The sequence below is a fragment of the Schistocerca piceifrons genome, chromosome 8 (assembly GCF_021461385.2).
Source record: "Schistocerca piceifrons isolate TAMUIC-IGC-003096 chromosome 8, iqSchPice1.1, whole genome shotgun sequence".
In the NCBI taxonomy this organism is placed as follows: domain Eukaryota; kingdom Metazoa; phylum Arthropoda; class Insecta; order Orthoptera; family Acrididae; genus Schistocerca; species Schistocerca piceifrons.
The window spans coordinates 122,616,935-122,631,620 of record NC_060145.1 but is presented as its reverse complement, the minus strand read 5'-3'; the positions used below and the strand labels follow the sequence as shown (position 1 = coordinate 122,631,620).

General features: G+C 45.1%; 1 protein-coding gene across 1 annotated transcript in view; it reads right to left on the bottom strand.

Moving 5' to 3' along the window:
- LOC124711377 (serine proteinase stubble-like) overlaps positions 1-14,686 on the bottom strand; it is a 368,137-nt gene that overhangs the window by 136,205 nt on the left and 217,246 nt on the right. Inside the window, exon 4 of the mRNA XM_047241429.1 lies at positions 9,049-9,316. Coding sequence (XP_047097385.1) covers positions 9,049-9,316 — 268 coding nt within the window. The remainder of the gene's footprint in view (positions 1-9,048; positions 9,317-14,686) is intronic.

Here is a 14,686-nt window from a genome sequence, read left to right as displayed (position 1 = left end):
ACACCATCATTTTTTCAGCACTGGCGGTTACCCAAAATTTTTTTGGTGGCGGTGAATCTGTGTGCTTCCATTGAGCTGACTGGCGCTTTGTTTCTGGATTGAAAAATGGCATCCATGTCTCATCCATTGCCACAACCGACGAAAAGAAAGTCCCATTCATGCTGTCGTTGCGCGTCAACAATGCTCGGCAACATGCCACACGGGCAGCCATGTGGTCATCCGTCAGCATTCGTGGCACCCACCTGGATGACACTTTTCGCATTTTCAGGTCGTCATGCAGGATTGTGTGCACAGAACCCACAGAAATGCCAACTCTGGATGCGATCTGTTCAACAGTCATTCGGCGATCCCCCAAAACAATTCTCTCCACTTTCTCGATCATGTCGTCAGACCGACTTGTGCGAGCCTGATGTTGTTTCGGTTTGTTGTCACACGATGTTCTGCCTTCATTGAACTGTCGCACCCACGAACACACTTTCGACACATCCATAACTCCATCACCACATGTCTCCTTCAACTGTCGATGAATTTCAATTGGTTTCACACCACGCAAATTCAGAAAACGAATGATTGCACTCTGTTCAAGTAAGGAAAACGTCGCCATTTTAAGTATTTAAGACAGTTCACATTCTCGCCACTGGTGGTAAAATTCCATCTGCTGTACGGTGCTGCCATCTCTGGGACGTATTGACAATGAACGCGGCCTCATTTTAAAACAATGCGCATGTTTCTATCTTTTTCCAGTCCGGAGAAAAAAATTCGGAGGCCTTAGAACTTGAATGCACCTCGTATTAAACAAGGTTGTGCATCTTCACATTGAACCGGAATAGTACTCTATTGGCGTTCGTCAATTTGGTTTCGTACTGGAAGGACGTGGTTGTTTTATTTGTGCGCGTGCATATCCTACACGTACGTTTAAGCAGACGACAGCATTGTGGTGGAATCAGCCACAGTGAACGTTAGATTTTGTTATCACCAGTAGTAAACGTTTGGTAGAGCTAGTGGTGCATACTAAAGCTCAGCAGAACTAGATAATAGAATATTTATTAATGCTGTTGCTAATATTGATTATACTTCACGTCGTTGTGACAGTGTTGACGGACTTTTTTTTTCTTTTTTTGAAGTGAATAGAGCTGTTGGTTGATTTTATATCAGTCGATCGCTATTAGCGCGTGTTACATCATAATACTCTGAGAATGACGTTGATGGGTGGTGTCTACATGTCGACGAGAGTTGTTACTATCTGGACTACGAAAAGCTTCATGCTAGTGAAGAGAGCATACTCAGGTTTCAGCGCTGTTGTATTTATTTAATGCCTGCCAAACTTGACTCATAGGTTATTTATGAATAATATCCAGCTACACTGCTATGTAAGTTGTTTATTTTATCTCAGTCACAGTGAGCCCATTTCGGCAAACTCCCATCGTCAGGTGCTTTGTAAATACTTAGATAAGCGGTGGTCTTGATAGAATGGTTTTGTAACTATGATCTGAAAATTTATAATACAGACAGCTTACATGGCAGTGTAGCTGGATATTATTCATAAATAATCATGTCATTAAAAAGACATATTTTGCACTGCGGGCCCCAAAGAACGATAGTTATAGTCTCATAGATGTTGGTTATCGTAAGAAGTCTGGAATTCTTCTCGTTAATTAAAATCAGACGCGTTGTCCTAAAACTTCTTTAACTACGATATCTAACATCGGCCATCTAGCCCGAAATTAGTATCGTGTCGAGGTTCAGATTGGTATTGTTTCGTCAGCGGCACGTTTACTTCGCAGATCAGTCATTAGTTACGTCGTTGGTAAATTCTTCGTTGTAAACGAAATAATCACAGTTCACTTTGGACCAGAATATTACAAAAGTGGCTCGTCTAACATCCATTGTTCGTTTTCCATTGGACTGGGTATACCAGTATTGGAAAGGTGGATTTTTTCTAATCTGTCCGCTGCTACACGAGGTGTCAATCTGATCTGCACGGCGCTTTACACACTCTCCCCACAAAGTAATGAAAGGAAAAAATAACAAATTTAGCTTCAACCATAAATGTTTCAGATGTTTAACGTAAAATACCGAACACGTTAAACAATGTTTAATCAGATGTTTGAAGCTGTTTTATCAATTTGAATTTGATTTATTTTATTTTATTTAATCGTATGGCTATGGCTTCCAGTGGGGCAGACCGTTCGCCGGGTGCCGGTCTTTCAACTTGACGCCACTTCTGCGACCTGCAGTCGATGGGGATGTTAGGATGATGATAGCACAATACCCAGTCCCTGGGAGGAGAAAATTCCCCGACCTAGCCGGGAATCGAACCCGGTCCAGAGGATTGAGAATCCGTCACGTTGACCATTCTACTACCGGGAGCGGACATTTGATTCGCTAAAGAACTGCGAAAGGGTGATGCTGGCCCATTACTATTATATTAGTGAGCTAGGCGATAACAGGTTGACGACAGCATACGACGTAGTAGTCTCCTATTTCTGCATAGGTGCGACACGCAACATTGCGAGTTCTTAACATGTTCACACAGGCGTCTACCACAGGTAGCTCACGCTAGACCCTCCAATGGGGCGGCGCGCACCACCGCTGGCTTACGCTCAACTCTGCCAATTATGCTACCAGCAATACACTACCGTACGATGTATTACCTATGAGGTAGGCGCAACGAACACCTGTGAGTACAGTTCCGTGTGGCCCTTAAACAAGAGCTTTCTGAACAAATGAGGTATGACACAATTCGTGATTAATTTAGTGTAAAATTATTATGTGTCATTTGGCTGGCTCTGAGCACTATGGGACTCAACATCTTAGGTCATAAGTCCCCTAGAACTTAGAACTACTTAAACCTAACTAACCTAAGGACATCACACACACCCATGCCCGAGGCAGGATTCGAACCTGCGACCGTAGCAGCCTCGCGGTTCCGGACTGCAGCGCCAGAACCGCACGGCCACCGCGGCCGGCTATGTGTCATTTCTCGTCTTTTCAAAAGAATGTGCCAATGCCACTTTCAGAATAGGACAATATATTAAAGTATTCGCCTGTGGCGCTTAGCCGGCCGAAGTGGCCGAGCGGTTCTCGGCGCTACAGTCTGAAATCGCGTGACCGCTACGGTCGCAGGTTCGAATCCTGCCTCGAGCATGGGTGTGTGATGTCTTTAGGTTAGTTAGGTTTGAGTAGTTCTAAGTTCTAGGGGACCGATGACCTCAGACGTTAAGTCCCATAGTGCTCAGAGCCATTTTTGTGGCGCTTTATACGATCGCCTGACGGCGAGAAACAGGAAAAGCAGCACCGGCGGATGAGGTAAAGCGTGAATATGCGCGCACGCCCCACAGCGAGAAACAAATCTCAGTACGGATGTCAACGTGCCAAGATTTTAGAACTCCACTCTCGACGCAGCCATCGATAAGTGACACCACAGAGCCACTCACGACGTGGTCGACTCCTGATTTACGCGCAAGCACGTGGCGCTCCCCCGCAACGAGTGCAGTAATACTCCGGACTTACGCAGTAAGTGGGGCCGAGTGATAACCGTGTAAACCAAATTCTCGCTAGGTTGGGGTCCATACTTACATATAAAAAACATACAAATTATGTTCAATTGGGACCAGAGACTAAAGAGAAAAATGTAAGTTAGAAGAAACATGTTTAACAAAATGTTCAACAATACATCGAACTACAGACCAGTACAGTGTCATGCATTTCAACTATGTAAATCGCAGTTATTGTTACATCGAAGCCTTCATAAAATCTGGCAATGTCGTCTGAAGAATCAATTTTTTTTCTTCTCGTGCAGAATTTCGCCGTTGGACGCTAATCAATTTTTTATTCCCCGTTCTGTAGCAGAAGTGTGCATTTCGTTGGTGTCTAATTTTTCTAAATTTGTTACCCTTTTTCAATCAGACTGAGGCCTTATGTCTTGTAACCGTCATTTGATCTTCTGATTGAACTGCGTCTAAAGGATCAGGTTGTTCAGTGTTTTGCTTTTGCTCACTCATTTCTGTAACCACATCAATCGTCAGCTCCTGATTGTGTAAATCCTGCAGTTCTTGAACGTCATCAACATGCATGTTGAAGTTTAACTGTTTGGTAAGATCGACAAGTTCTTCAATCACGTTATCAATTCGATCATGATATGGTGCTAATTCCACCCTGGGCTTCAGAGGCAAAAAAAAGGACACAGTTTTTTTTCCGCACTTGTGTAATTTCATTCCAAGACTGTTCTACATTCTCACAGCATATGAAACATTGAACTGCTTCCAACAGTCTTTAACGGAGAGCTCGTTGTTTTGCCTCATAGCTTCACGTAAGTGTGCATACGAGCGCCTTGTGTAATAAGCTTTAAATATTATGACTCACTGGTCCATCGGTTGAAGCAAGCTGGTTGTATTTGGTGGCAAAAATACAACATTCTCATGTGGATCAAAATTAATTAGTATAAATAGAGGATGACCTGATGCGTTGTCGATTAATAACTTCAGTTTAGCTTGTATTTGTTGGCATTAACGTTCGATTTCAGGTATGAAGTGATGAGCAAACCAATCGTCAAAAAGAGAAGCTATAGCATTCAGCTTCCAAATCACGGGCAGTCCAACTACAGATTCTTTTCCCAAGCTCTTGGACTTCGTGAGCAGTAAACTAAGAGAGGTTTTAATTTGCGATCACCTGTAGCACTCGCGTCAATCATCACTATCAATAGATTTTTGGCGGGTTTAAAACCTAGAAAAGTTCTCTCTTCACGCACAACAAAAGTTCTTTTGGGAATCTTCTTTCAGAAGATGTCTCTAGCAGTGCTTGCTGCCCCTCTACTTTCTGCGATACTATGCCAATTACAACAGGTTTTGAATCGGCCAAACCAACCGTTACTGGCGTTAAACATTTAATCTTTGCCCGCCATTCAAGCTTTTTCTTTCTGCATCTCGAATAGCAGCTTAACTTGAGAGCACATCGTGTCCTGATCAACAGGACAATTTTTCACCCTTACTTGATTATCACGGTGTTATTTTAACACTGTTTCCATCCAAGTGGTAACGCCATGAATGTTACTTGGATTCTAAGATCGAGCACCTTCCACAGCTTCGAGATTTTTTCTTTACCTTTTTCATTGTTGTGACTGTTGATTCCAGTAGATCAAACTTTTATGCCAATTCACAAATTTTAATTTTCTCATCAAAGTCTTTGAAAGTATTAAAGATACTGCAGTGTCTGTCTTGTTAAGAAGGAAAGTAGCATCGTTCTTCTTAACAACACACGAACTCTGGAATATCGTATTTATCCCCCGGTACCGGGCAGCGACTTTCAATTAAAATGTCCTCTCCTATAAGGAAATTACAAAATGCGTGAAGGAGTATAGGTTGTGACGCAGGAACGACGACATATGGAAGTTTGGGTTTGGCTATGCGTCGTGCAGAGCGGTTAAAGTGATAGCTCGCGTAAATCCGGTTTTGAGTCCAGCTTCGGCAAAAATTTCTTAAGTTTGCACTCCAACGATAACTATTTTCTTTCCTGTTTGATGCAAATGATTCAGTTGTGGTTAGTTTTGGATGAAATTGATAGAATATATCAATCAGGCCAGCTCCGTGGATAAAACAATTCTGCACGAAACACGGCAGAACCCGTCGTTAGCCGAACACTATGTGGACGGAGTGGGGGGAGAGGACGTGTGCGGGGCTCAAACAGAGGAATCGCTTCACTGCGGATTTATGTAAAATGTTAGTCAGAGTATTACTATATTCTTCGTTGAAGGCAAAAAAGAACAAATAATCGCAACACCAAGGATTTTTGCGACATAAACGAAAGATGTCTATTCAAATTTCGCGCCAATCTCAAGAGGAAGTGTATCAGGTTTGCTTTAAATACACACTGTAGCGGTCGTGAGCGTTAGTTACCTTTTATATTGGATGTCGCGAGTCAATGCTAGTTAAGAATGCCTTTAAGGCGACAAGGACGCCATTATCAATGCTTCACTCAATTTGAACGACGATATTACACTTTGGACAAATGAACTTCGCATCGTAATCAGTATAACACAGACGCTGCAATATCGTATTTCTCAAAAATGGCTTCAAATGGCTCTGAGCACTATGGGACTTAACATCTGAGGTCATTAGTCCCCTAGAACTTAGAACTACTTTAACCTAACTAGCCTAAGGACATCACACACGTCCATGCCCGAGGCAGAAATTCGAACGTGCGACCGTAGCGGTCGCGCGGTTCCAGACTGTAGCGCCTAGAACCGCTTGGCCACCCCGGCCGGTAGCGTGATCCACAAACAGAATTGGCCGTTCCTGTATTTACCGACAAGTGCAACAGGTACGGAACTCTATCGCACAGACAGACATCCGACACCAGTGCAACACAATGGATGCACGGTTGCATGCCTGCATTCAACATTCTGGCGGTTACACTGTTTATTAATTTACCAGCATTTCACATCTGCAATGGTTTATCTCGCCCTTAGATTAACTTGTAATTTTGCAATGTATTCCCAAAATTTAATTACTTACATTAATTATTTTTTATATATGCAGCTCGTTAGAATGAAATCACAGTGAAACGAATACCCTTAGCTGCATACAGGATGTAGATATAAGTCAACGGGGACAGTTCAAAATGTGAGCCCCCACCGTAACTCGAACCGGGGAACTCCTGCTTACATGGCAGACGCTCTATCCATCTTTTTTTTTTGTAATCTCATTTTGCTCGCAAGACATCCGTTTCAGTTCGTCGTTGATCCATTAACTCAGTTTTTTTATTACAGAGGGCAACTACCCCTTTGACCGAACACGCTGAGCTACCGTGCCGGCATCCATCTGAGCCATCGTAGACACGGAGGACTTACCTCTCGCACGCCTCCCGTGAATCCCACATTCGCAACTTATTCTCCCGCAACTTATTGTCGGACAAATTTTAAAACTTAATAAACCACGGAATAATGTAGATAGAGAGATAAAAATTGACGCACATGCTTGGAATGACATGGGGTTAAAATTAGAACAACAAAAAAGAAAGTTCACAAAATGTCCGACAGATGACGCTGGACAGCAAAACGTCAGTGATGTGCATGACAATCGTGTATAAAAGGAGCTGCAATGAGAGAGAGAATCAGATGCGCCCACAGTCGCAGCATGTTGACGTTACCTGAAAAAGCGCTTTTTGTGAAGCTGTATTATGGGGAATGTGGTAGTTCAGCGTTACGATCCTATCGTCATAGGAAGGGGATTCGAACAGGTAAAGGTCCGTTGACAAATGCAGCTGTGGCGAGAATGATTTCGAAGTTCGAAGCCACGGGTTGTTTTGACGACAGACCCCGTAGTGGCCGACCGAGCACAAGGTGTAATGCTGCTGAGACAGTTCAGGAAGAAATGGAGACTGTAGCGGGTTCGTCTATGCACGGGGAAGTCGGCGCTCGTGCAGTCCCACGTCGCACCGCCATTCCATACACTACTGTTTGGTTGGCACTGAGGCGTACCCTCCGATGCTATCCGTACAAAATCCATCGGCATCATGAACTGTTACCTGGCGATTTAGTGAAGCGGAGGGCATTTGCGGTGTGGGCGTTTCAAAAGATGGCGGAAGATGACGATTGGTTGAGAAACGTGTTGTGGACCGACGAAGCTCATTTCACGCTCCGAGGGTCTTTCAACGCCCACAACTCCAGAATTTGGGCTACCGAAAATCCTAGAACTGTCGTGGAAACTCCATTGCACGACGAGAAAGTCACGGTAAGGGTTGGATTTACCACATCTACCGTTATCGAGCCTCTTTTCTTCGAGGAAATGCGTGATTCTGGTTTTGTAACTGCTACCGTGACGGGTGAGAGGTACGCCGATATGTTACAGAATCGTATCATCCCCAGCCTGGCTGATAAACACCTGCTGGAACGTACGATGTTTATGCAGGATGGTGCTTCACCCCATATTGCTAGACGCGTAAAAGATTTCTTGCGCGCGTCGTTTGGTGATGATCGTGTGCTCAGCCGCCACTTTCGTCATGCTTGACCTCCCAGGTCCCCAGACCTCAGTCCGTGCGATTATTGGCTTTGGGGTTACCTGAAGTCGCAAGTGTATCGTGATCGACCGACATCTCTAGGGATGCTGAAAGAAATATGCGACGCCAATGCCTCACCATAACTCCGGACATGCTTTACAGTGCTGTTGACAACATTATTCCTCGACTACAGCTATTGTTGAGGAATGATGGTGGACATATTGAACATTTCCTGTAAAGAACATCATCTTTGCTTTGTCTTACTTTGTTATGCTAATTATTGCTATTCTGATCAGATGAAGCGCCATCAGTCGGACGTTTTTTGAACTTTTGTATTTTTTTGGATCTAATAAAACCCCATGTCATTCCAAGCATGTGTGTCAATTTGTACCTCTCTATCTACATTATTCCGTGATTTATTCAGTTTTCAAATTTATACTGACTTTTTGATCACTCGGTATAGTTAAGGCTATATAGTTATGGCGCACCGGCCGTTTGACCATCTCCTTCTGTGCGGATACACTAACAGTGCCCGAACTCTTACGGGAATCGGCGGTAAAGCCGCGAGTAATGAGTATGATGGGCAGGGGCACTATGAATATAGTGCGGGAAAATAAGTTGCAAATGTGGATCTCACGGGAGGCGTACCAGAGATAAGTCCCTGCAGTCGCACTATCCTCTGTGTTCTCGGTGGCTCTGATTGTTGCTGGTTGGCCTCTGTAATAAAAAAACTGAGTGGAAGGATGAACAAACGAACTTTAACGGATGTCATGTGAAGCCGGCAACGACCAATCCCAAAGACAAAAGAAATAAATAAATAAAAAAGATTGATGGATAGAACTTCCGCCATGTAAGCGGGAGGTCCCGGGTTCGAGTCCCAGTGGGGGTACACATTTTGAACTGTCCCCGTTGACTTACATCAACGCTTGTATGCAGCTAAGGGTATTCATTTCATTGGGGTTATTATTATTTTTTTGGATCTTTTTTCCCTTCAGTGAATTTCTATCAGGTAGTCGCTGGTGTAAAACGGGCATAAGTGGGCGAGCGACTCACGGGTCGGGCTCCACAGGGCGCCGGTTGCCGTACGGGTCTGTGGGCCTGCGCGGCGTGGTGTAGCGGCCGCCCTCGTTGTTGAGCGGGTCCGCGCCGGCGGAGGGCCGCACAGGGCGCGGCTCCTCGTACACTACGCCGCCCACGCCGCTCCCCCCGCCTCCTCCGCCTCCACCTCCGCCGCCGACGCTGCTACCACCACCGCTGGTGCCGCCGCCGCCACCGGAACTCACGTAGGGCGGACGAGTAGTCTGCCGGCTGCCGCTCGTTCCTGCAACAACACGGTCGAGGGGCGTCGTAAGAGCGTTGCAAGGATCACAAAGCACGCCCGGCTTTCCGGGCGGGAAGGAGCGCCTGGTTCCCGGCGGTGACCCGGCGAGTCTGTGGATGGCTTTTAGGCGGTTTTCCATCTGCCTCGCCGAATGCGGGCTGGTTCCCCTTATTCCGCCTCCGTTACACTATGTCGGCGATTGGTGCGCAAACAAGTTCTCCACGTACACGTACCCTACCATTATTCTACCACGCGAACATAGGGGTTACACTCGTCTGGTGTGAGACGTTCCCTGGGGGGTCCACCGGGGGCCGAACCGCACAATAACCTGGGTTCGGTGTGGGGCGGCGGGGGGTGAAGTGGAATGCGGTAGTCGTCGTGGGGTTGTGGACCACTGCGGCTGCGGCGCGGACGGAGCCTCTCCGTCGTTTCTAGGTCCCCGGTTTACAATACAATACAAGGATCGAAAGCTGCATTTGGCAGGGAAGGAAGTTGCGCTCTACAACAGTAAAGCAATGGCGTCTACTGGCTTGTAGACAAAACTAGCTACCTCACAATGTGCTGTCCTTTTAGCATCGATTCAATAGCAATGAAAATACTTGGAAGATTTGTAATTAAAGCCGTGGGGCTCGTGAAATACATAACTGTAGAAAAGCTTCCAAAACAGAAGTTTTATTGCCCAGATCGCACTTGATACTTATCTTTATTATTAGTTTCAGCAAATTTATACTGAAGAGCCAAAGAAACTTGTACATCTGCATAATATCGTGTGGGGCCCCCTCGAGCACGCGGAAGTGTCGCAGCACGATGCCGCGTGGACTCGACTAATGTCTTAAGTAGTGCTGGAGGGAATTGACACCATGAATCCTGCACCGCTGCCCTTAAATCCGTAAGAGTACGAGCCGGTGGAGATCTCTTCTGAACAACACGCTGCAAGACATACCAAATATGCTCAGTAATGTTCACGTCTGGGGAGTTTGTTGGCCAGCGGAAGTGTTCAAACTCAGAAGAGTGTTCCTGGAGCCACTCTGTAGCAATTCTGGACGTGTGGGGTGTCGCATTGTCCTGCTGGAGTCCGTTGGAATGAGCAATGGTTATGAATGGATGCAGGTGATCAGACAGGATGCTTACGTACGTGTGACAGACCTGACAGGGTCGTATCTAGACGTATCAGGAGTAACGCCAGTTAAATCGAACTTTCGAATCACATTATTCAAGCATGGTCATGAAAGAGGACCTCTCCGTATTCCTTTAATGCGCCGATATTCGCCAAGAGCAGCAGCATTGTTGCTGTTCCTTTGATAAAACCACTTTACGAGTAAAGCCCTGCTCACCTTACGCAGACCCATGCTGACCGCCTGCAACTGTAATGCACACTGATGCTTGTATTTCACTTTAGGTCGCCGTACCGGTACCGACGCCTAGCGGCAAGTCATGACACTAGCACTACTAACAACTCGAATTCTGCAGCGCACAGTCTGAACATCATACAAATAAAGTTGGGTATATATACCGTACATAGTTTTCCATCTACGCTGGCTCAAGTAGAGAAAGTTTAACTATAACCAAACAGTGCACAGCATGCGCTCCTTGTTTATGTTCTGAATCTTGCAAGAATTTTCGTGACTATTAAGAACTCATTCACAATCACAAATATTCAGGACTCTGTGAGTGGGTTTGGGAACCTACGTCAAGCTAAGAAATTATTTTAAACATTTGCGTGTACTACAAAAACGTGGTATTCATATAATTTCTTCGAGCTTTCATCCAAGTTTAGAAAGCGATATCAGGGTTCAATCTTCCAGAAACGATCACGTGGTGGCGGAGATTACAGTAGTAGCAGTAGTAGTAGTAGTAGCAGCAGCAGCAGCAGCAAACATTAGGCTAACTAGTCTTCAACAACGAAGTAAGTCCAATCAAGTTTATTAGCTATATGTTTCATAGATCATTTGAACGATTCTTTTATCGAAATCATGCACAACCTATCAGTTTGCAGGATATAGATATACATGATTAGTGTTAACATTAATGAACACACTATTTTAGTCCTACTCATGCAACTCTGCTTAAAAACCAGTGTTTTTACTGGATACCAGTTTTTAAGTAGATATTGGTCAATGAAATGGACGGTGTTATCTGGGGGAAAGGATTTTAAGGTACAACTTGCTTTGCTATGTGTCAGACATTTTATGTTATTGCTCAAATCATAAAAAGTTTTTGTCACTGTACACTGAACTCCTTTCTGAGCCACTGGCAGCTGTAATAATAGGTACTAAAACTGCATATTTCCAGATAGCAAGCGGGGCACAAACATCACCATTTTTCTCAAATAATGGTGGATTATTTATGAGCAATTTCTTCAGAGAATGTGAGTATTGTGATAGCTCAGCTGAAATGTCTAGCTCTTCAAGTGGTATCTACATTATGTCCGTGGATGAACACACATTTTTAATGTTCGCTTTGGTGCAATCAATACTTTGTAAGTGATGAGTTACCCCAGAAAATTATTCCAGAAGACACCAAATGAACGTATGCGAACTGTGTAAGGAGGACAATTTGATTGCTATTAAGATTAGCAGTTATACGAAGAGAAAACTGTGGCTTATTTGTTTTTTAGTAGATCTTCTGGACAGTTGTTTTAGGAAAGCAACTGTCAAATACTGGCACAAATTTAACGTAGAATAAACAGAATTTGACACTAATATCATACATAACAGCCTTCATAACTTACTTTTAAAACATTCTATCCAGTTTCATTAATAAGCCTCACTGCTTTGTATGAACGTACCTCCAGTAAGTTGCCACACTGTTTATTTCCACTAACTGTGCATCATGATTACATAGTCCACTCGCAACTGAGTGCACATCAGTTGTTTCAGTCAGAGCACTGTCTATAAATGTGTTATCTACATCTACATCTACATCCATACTCCGCAAGCCACCTGACGGTGTGTGGCGGAGGGTACCTTGAGTACCTTTATCTGTTCTCCCTTCTATTCCAGTCTCGTATTGTTCGTGGAAAGAAGGATTGTCGGTATGCCTCTGTGTGGGCTCTAATCTCTCTGATTTTATCCTCATGGTCTCTTCGCGAGATATACGTAGGAGGGAGCAATATACTGCTTGACTCTTCGGTGAAGGTATGTTCTCGAAACTTTGACAAAAGCCCGTACCGAGCTACTGAGCGTCTCTCCTGCAGAGTCTTCCACTGGAGTATATCTATCATCTCCGTAACGCTTTCGCGATTACTAAATAATCCTGTAACGAAGCGCGCTGCTCTCCGTTGGATCTTCTCTATCTCTTCTATCAACCCTATCTGGTACGGATCCCACACTGCTGAGCAGTATTCAAGCAGTTATCGATCAGTGTCCTACATTCTTTCTGGACACCAATTGGAAAACTGACTACTGCAATTATATTGAAACACCAAAATTATTATTGTTCATTTCTCCTGTCCGAATTTGAAGAGAGCTACCTTATAATACACTACTGGCCATTAAAATTTCTACACCAAGAAGAAATGCAGATGATAAACGGGTATTCATTGGACAAATATATTATACTAGAACTGACATGTGATCACATTTTCACGCAATTTGGGTGCATAGATCTGAGAAATCAGTACGCAGAACACCAACCTCCGGCCGTAATAATGGCCTTGATACGCCTGGGCATTGAGTTAAACAGAGCTTGGATGGCGTGTACAGGTACAGCTGCCCGTGCAGCTTCAACACGATACCACAGTTCATCAAGAGTAGTTGGGGGAGGGGGTTGTTTTGAGGGAGGAGACCAGACAGCGAGGTCATCGGTCTCATCGGATTAGGGAACGCCGGGGAAGGAAGTCGGCCGTGCCCTTTCAAAGGAATCATCCCAGCATTTGTCTGCAGCGATTTAGGGAAATCACAGAAAACCTAAATCAGGATTGCCGGACGCGGGATTGAACCGTCGTCCTCCCGAATGCGAGTCCAGTGTGCTAACCACATCAAGAGTAGTGACTGGCGTATTGTGACGAGCCAGTTGCTCGGCCTCCATTGGCCAGACGTTTTCAATTTGTGAGAGATCTGGAGAATGTGCTGGCCAGGGCAGCAGTCGAACATTTTCTGTATCCACAAATGCCCGTACAGAACCTGCAACATGCGGCCGTGCATTATCCTGCTGATATGTAGGGTTTCGCAGGGATCGAATGAAGGGTAGAGCCACGGGTCGTAACACATCTGAAATCTAACGTCCACTGTTCAAAGTGCCGTCAATGCGAGCAAGAGGTGACCGAGACGTGTAACCAATGGCACCCCATACCATCACGCCGACTGATACGCCAGTATGGTGATGACGAATACACGCTTCCAATGTGCGTTCACCGCGATGTCGCCAAACACTGATGGAACCATTACGATGTTGTAAACAGAACTTGGATTCATCCGAAAAAATGACGTTTTGCCATTCGTGCTCCCAGGTTCGTCGTTGAGTACACTATCGCAGGTGCTCCTGTCTGTGATGCAGCGTCAAGGGTAACCCCAGCCGTAGTCTACGAGCTGATAGTCCATGCTGCTGCAAACGTCGTCGAGCTGTTCGTGCAGATGGTTGTTGCCCTGCAAACGTCCACGTCTGTTGACTGAAGGATCGAGACGTGGCTGCACGATCCGTTACAGCCATGCGGATAAGATGCCTGTCATCTCGACTGCTAGTGATACGAGGCCGTTGGGATCCAGCACGGCGTTCCGTATTACCCTCCTGAACCCACCGAATCCATATTCTGCTAACAGTAATTGGATCTCGACCAACGCGAGCAGCAATGTCGCGATACGATAAACCGCAATCGCGATTGGCTACAATCCGACCTCTATCAAAGTCGGAAACGTGATGGTACGCATTGCTCCTCCTTACACGAGGCATCACAACAACGTTTCACCAGTCAACTGCTGTTTGTGTACGAGAAATCGGTTGGAAACTTTCCTCATGCCAGCACGTTGTATGTGTCGCCACCGGCGCCAACGTTGTGTGAATGCTCTGAAAAGCTAATCATTTGCATATCACAGCATCTTCTTGGTGTAGCAATTTTAATGGCCAGTAGTGTAATTACATCGAGCACAGATGCGTTTAAGCAATCTATATTCCCGCCCTCCATATGCGAAAGGAACGGGGAAGAGTCCTAAAAAGTGGTACAATGAGAAGAACCATCTGCCATGCACATCACAAGCAAGATTTATAACCTTTCATTTCTTTTCATATTGCTGTAAAGAAAATCTGAATTATACACGCCATGTTACAGAACAGTTCGTGAGCTCCAAATTATGCGGGGAGTAGGTGTTGGGTGGGATGGTGTCGTGTTGCTTGTCTGTGCCAGTACGTGAGTGTCGTCTTGCTGGCGATGCC